General features: G+C 51.6%; 2 protein-coding genes across 3 annotated transcripts in view; both read right to left on the bottom strand.

The window, feature by feature from the left end:
- LOC126579793 (protein lava lamp-like) overlaps positions 1-137 on the bottom strand; it is an 8,692-nt gene extending 8,555 nt beyond the window's left edge. For both annotated transcript variants that reach the window (XM_050243394.1, XM_050243395.1), the window contains exon 1: positions 23-137. The gene's annotated coding sequence lies outside the window, so the exon portion shown is untranslated. The remainder of the gene's footprint in view (positions 1-22) is intronic.
- Positions 138-409: 272 nt separating this feature from the next.
- Positions 410-3,992, bottom strand: LOC126579797 (cystathionine beta-synthase). Its single transcript, XM_050243419.1, has 6 exons — positions 3,469-3,992; positions 2,253-2,359; positions 1,264-2,164; positions 1,024-1,158; positions 750-943; positions 410-671 (listed from the first exon to the last, which is right to left on the bottom strand). The coding sequence occupies exons 1-6, from the start codon at positions 3,666-3,668 to the stop codon at positions 562-564; spliced, it is 1,647 nt and encodes a 548-aa protein (XP_050099376.1). The 5' UTR covers positions 3,669-3,992; the 3' UTR covers positions 410-561.
- Between the last annotated feature and the right edge of the window lie 1,465 nt (positions 3,993-5,457).

The following is a 5,457-nucleotide window of genomic DNA, read 5'->3' as shown; positions in this document are numbered from 1 at the left end:
TGATGTAATCTTAGTGGCCTACCTGTCGAATTTAGAAAACTGAAACATAAATATAACGCGGTTGAAAAGGAAACGGTGTTTTCGTGAAACTAAAAAAAGGGAAACTCCGCACTCCACGCACGCAAAATCTGTGAAACATTTGACAGCTGTTCCTTACGCACGCTCCGCATCCAACGTGTGATTCGAGCGGATTCTCGAGTGGATTCTAGCAAATCGAGCTCCTCTCTCTCGCTCTGTCTCGCGAGCACACTTGCGCTCTCTTTCTTTCATTTCAAACGCACTCGCCACGTTTCTTTTTTTTAGCAGTGTACAATTGGCCGCTTTCATACAAGATGTTTAGTTTTTTTATTCTTCTCGATTGTGTACATTTCAAACAGCTATCAAAAGTCAAAAGGGGCATCCATGCATGTACTCAAAAAGTTTAAAAAAATCCTTTATTTCCGCTAGTACAAATGCATCCTAGCATTAGAATAGTTTCGCACCCCGGATGTGGTGCCAGTGATGCTCCCAAGGTGATCTGCACCAGTCGTCCCCCAAATTGAAACCGATAAATTTACCAGGTTAATGCGTCTTGCATTGCTGCACACCTTTCGAATGGTTGGCAATGAAGTCGAAGATCTCGCTTTGCGTCAGCACACCAACTAACCTCTCGATGTATTGAGCATCCCCTTCTACAATGTGAAAACGAATAAATAGAAGCGGTAGGTATACTGGTGGAACAATGATTTAAGAACGTCATGTCAACGTACCGGTTTGTTCAGTGCGCGTGATAACGATGAAAGAGTCCTTCTCCAGGATTCGCGACGCACGGCCGACGGTTTCCTGGTGGTCGATTTTAACAAACTGCTTGAAGATCGCCCGCTTGATTGAATCGGTCGGTTTGGCCAGACAGTTCAACAGCTTCCCCATCAGATTGGGCAAATACACGACGCCCTTGATAGCACTGCGGATAAGTTAAGATGGCGATAAGACTCGTAAGTTAGCTCAGGGTAAAGAACAAAGAGAGGTTTTGCTTCTACGTACCCAGTGCCGCTTACCACTGGCAGCTGGTTGAGATTATGCTGCTTCAGCAGGGCAATCGCATCCGCGATCGTCTTATCGTCGCTTACCGTGATCGGCACACTAATGTTAATGGATGATATCCTATCATTCCACCAGCTACAAAAAAAGGAAACGAAGACACGATGCGTGGTGTACCGTTGTCGCCCTGGTAGGTTTGTTTTGAGGGAGTACCGCCTCGGACTCTGATCGGATTTAACTTACGGATGGTTGTGCGTGTTGATCGACTCCTTGAACGCCCGCGCCTCCATCCAGTTATCCGAGACGAACTTGGTCAGATAGTTGCGGATGTTATCCGGCAAAATGACAACACAGTTCTGGCCTTCGCCAAGCTCTTTCGCGGCCTCCAGAGCGACGTGCAGGTTGCCTCCACTGCTACCGCCGCATAGGAGTCCCTCGTCGCGTATCAGGCGGCGGGCTAGAGGCAGCGCATCGCGATCGTTGAACTTGTACCACCGGTCGACTACGCTCCGGTCTAGCACGGTCGGCAGGAAATCATACCCGACACCCTCCACCTCGTAGAAGCTCACGTCCGACTGGTTCAGCTCCTCCGGCTCGGCCAGTATGGAACCCTCCGGATCGGCTGCGATCACCTGGCACGTGGGGCACGACTGCTTTATCTGACGCCCGATCCCAGTCAACGTACCGCCCGTACCGGTACCGATCACCACCATGTCCACGTTGCCACCGAGCTGCTCCACGATCTCGGCCCCGGTACCATCGTAGTGGGCCAGCGGATTGCCCGCGTTCCGGTACTGATCGAGAATGACCGAGTCCGGGATCGAGCGCTGCAGACACTGCGACACGGCAATCAGTCCCTCGGGTGAATCGAAGGCTGCTTCCGTCGGCGTACGGATCACCTGCGCGCCCAGTGCCTTCAGCGTGTCTACCTTCTCGTTCGACATCTTCTCCGGCATGACGATCAGACACTGGTAGCCCTTGGCAGCGGCTGCCATCGCCAGCCCGATGCCCGTGTTGCCAGATGTCGGCTCGATTATGGTACAGCCCGGCTTCAGCAGCCCCTTGCGTTCCGCTTCCAGTACCATGCGCACCCCGATTCGGTCCTTTACCGAGCCGCCAGGATTCAGGAACTCACACTTGGCGTCTGTAAGAGAGATAGGAAAGCGTGAACCCGACGGTCCGTTTATTCTGCTGCTTCCAGTGGCGGCCACGGTGCTCTTTGTGATACGTACAAACGTTACACTTCAGACCGTACGATGCCGGTATCTTGTTCAGCTTTACTAGCGGTGTTTGACCGACGGCCTCGAGGATCGTGGAGAGCAACGGTGGCTTCGGTACGCTGCGGATAGGAAGTAAGATAGGTCAATCCTTATTCGTCCACCGGTACCCGATCTACGGCTCCTAACGTCACAAAGCGTACTACGTAGTGGGTGGCACCTCCGAAAACCATTTTTCCTTCTGCTACATAGTGGCTGCTCCAGTCGCTCTGATGTGCCGTGCTACATCCATATTTCAATAAAAGTACAGAATAAACATCCGTACATCCAAATTCCCCATGGACAGATATTAATGGTCCTTTGGCACCAATGTTTTAGATTTGCACCAACAGCTGAAAATTGTGAAATTTGTGCAAGTTTTCTGTTCACACGCCACACGATTTGGGTTTGTGCAATCGCACATCGGGGCGCCTGGATCGGCCATAACGCTACTAGCAGACCGGAACTGTGAAACCACAGCCGGTGAAAGGGGAAGAGCGGGAAATATGAAGCGGGTGGCCGGGGTAAGTCGAGATGGTGGAGCACTGATTGCGGTCTGGCCTTGCCTCTATATTGTTTGCGGTCAGTACAATCGGTTAGTTACACACGAGCAAACGATAACAATCGCGCCTGGTAGATGAAACCACAACCAACACCGAATTGGTGATTCCATTGGTGCTGATAAGTGGCCAGCACCGCGTGGGGGAATAGGAAGTTTCGCGTGCCCAGTGTGCGTACTGTCCATGATCTCTGACCGCTTCTCCCGCCCCCCCCCCCCTCCGCACCTCTTCCATTACAAGACGACAGTTCCAGAAGGCGGGAATCCAGCAATCGCCCGATTGCACGCTTGAGCAGCTGATGTGCTCAGCGCTCCATCTCGTATTGTCGCAAAACAACAATAACAAAAAAATCCACCTAGACTCCACTATCTCATCTGTAACTGGTTCTTACAGAAAAAGCAGATGAAAAAAACCATAGAAAAGCAAATCCGGAAGAGGCCCGATTGACGCACTTGACGCGAGGAGTGATTGTGTTGGGTCTTTGGTCTTGCGATTTCGCGGACTGACGGGATCAACTCCGTTACGGCATATGGCTGCTGTTTGTGATTAGCAAGCATTTGGCGAGGGCTTTGAGCAAGATCTTCGCAAAAGTACAACCTGACACGCGTGGCGTGGCGCGTTCCTATACTCACAGCGATACGTGATGGTGTGGACTCGGCTCGCTGGTCCCAGCCGACCAGGTACACCGGGACGGTTGATCGGGCCGGATGAAGTTGGCCATGGTATCGTCGCGAGCGGCGCCCGGCGCTGTACACTTGCCGGTCGTCGTTTGGTGACCGCCCCCGTTCATAGGGCATCCTCGATGGTTGCCATTTTGCTGCTGGCTCGCCATGCCCTAGACACTTTGCAGGTGTGGAGTTTGATTGCGTGTCCTTGCTTCCTCTCTTCCTGTGGACAGGGACCCAGCAGCCAAGGTACTGGAACACGTGAAACGCACGCCAAACAGACACACGCACTGTTGCGAAACGATTACAACACAGATTGTCACAGTCAGCGTGGTGCTAGAAAGGTAGACTGTATGGAGTATGGATGGGACACTAGACTGCCTCTGGTCCAAACAGTGGCCAGCAAGGAAATGAGGGGATGTGCCGTAGGCAGCTCGTCTTAAATCGGATCCAGCGCATGATCTCCTACCCCTAACCCCACACACCCCGTGATTGTTGTGTTTGTATGTCTGCGTCCTCGTCGTCGTCGTCGTCGTCGTCGTCGTCTCTCTCTCTCTCTCTCTCTCTCTCTCTCTCTCTCTCTCTCTCTCTCTCTCTCTGTGACATATACAGTTGTCTTTGTGTGTGTAGCCAGCATGCGCCTGCGGGACACTATCGACATGGAACAGCCACAGCGGGGTCCTCCTATGGAAGAGGTATGCGTACGCGGTGGCATCCTTCCAACCCGTCGGTCCACCGGTTGCGGTCGGTCGGCTGTGATAGTATCATCATCGGGCTTGCTGTCCGACCCTACCCGGTTCTTGCTTCAGTGGAGGCGACAGCAGCGCTCCCGATGAGGATCATACAGAGCGAGAGAACAAGCGCGGTGCGTCAGATTCGCGGTAGGAAAGGGTACTGTGGGCGCATGCTGGCGATTCGGTCCTCTCCTCAGTTTCTCTATCCTGCTGATATGAAGCCAACTGCACACGTGTAAGATGAGAGAGAAAGAGAAAAAGAGAGAGAACAAGAAAGAGAGAGAGAGAGAGAGAGAGAAGAAGAAGAAACACAGAGAGAGAGAAAGAAAGATACGCGTTCGTGTTCTGAGAGTAGATCATCAACGAACATTTTGTGTACGTCTCTGCACTCGCTAATTGACTCTGCGCGTCTCGGGCGCCGCGCATCCAGTCGCATTCCAACCCAGCGCTGTCCGCAGGTTCTTCTTGGAGTCTTCTGGCGTTCTGGTTCTGCTTCGGTTTCGTGTTCGTCGTCCCTCCTGCATGCCGCTTCTCGTAGGCTGCCGTTCTATATGCCGAAACCCCCCCCGGATCGAACGATCCGCGCCACGCAGAGCTATGCTCCACCGACAGATCCTGAGCAACAGTATCAACGTATCTAGCACCCCCACAATCAATTGGCCGGTTAGCGGGAAACGATACATTGTCCTTGACGACTCCTAGCGTAATTGTCACATTCCATGGACGACGCCACCGCCATCGCCGTGTGATGACTATCCAGAACTAAAGGCTTTCATCATTCTAGCGAGCGCGAGCGCGAGCACGGGGGGGCTCTCAACGGGCGTGCTTTCGTGCAGACGAATCAGCTGATGATGATGAGGCAGAACATGCGATTGGAGCGAGAGAATATACAGTGACGGACAGCTTACAGTTGATTATTTTTGTTACTTACTGCTGAACATTGTAGCAATAAAATTGTGTTGCAATGTTACTAAAAATAATCTGTCATTGTCTTTACTAGACTGGTCCTAGAATTAGGAATGTGTGCCCAAGTCAAAATTTAATAACTGAAATCAGTAAAAACACAACACACACCTCTATCGAATAGCATACTTTCAGCGTTTGGTAACAGAAATTTAAATGGCTAAATAATCCATAAAATGTGCCAGAAACTTAAAAATTTCTGTGTGGGGGGGGGGGGGGGGAAAGGAGTTATTACATCACTGTTATTACAAATACATCC

Source organism: Anopheles aquasalis, chromosome Y (genome assembly GCF_943734665.1).
Source record: "Anopheles aquasalis chromosome Y, idAnoAquaMG_Q_19, whole genome shotgun sequence".
NCBI classification, from domain to species: Eukaryota; Metazoa; Arthropoda; class Insecta; order Diptera; family Culicidae; genus Anopheles; species Anopheles aquasalis.
Note: the sequence above shows the minus strand (reverse complement) of the source record. Positions and strands in the feature narration are given on the sequence as shown.

What these genes read in the sequence shown, in the direction of transcription:
- LOC126579797 (XM_050243419.1), bottom strand. Translation starts at nt 3,668, where the DNA reads ATGGCGAGCCAGCAGCAAAATGGCAACCATCGAGGATGCCCTATGAAC. An exon ending in CCACACCATCACGTATCGCT is followed by an intron (nt 2,360 to 3,468) that starts GTGAGTATAGGA and finishes TCCTATCCGCAG; the next exon opens with CGTACCGAAGCCACCGTTGC. An exon ending in CACGCGCACTGAACAAACCG is followed by an intron (nt 672 to 749) that starts GTACGTTGACAT and finishes TTCACATTGTAG; the next exon opens with AAGGGGATGCTCAATACATC.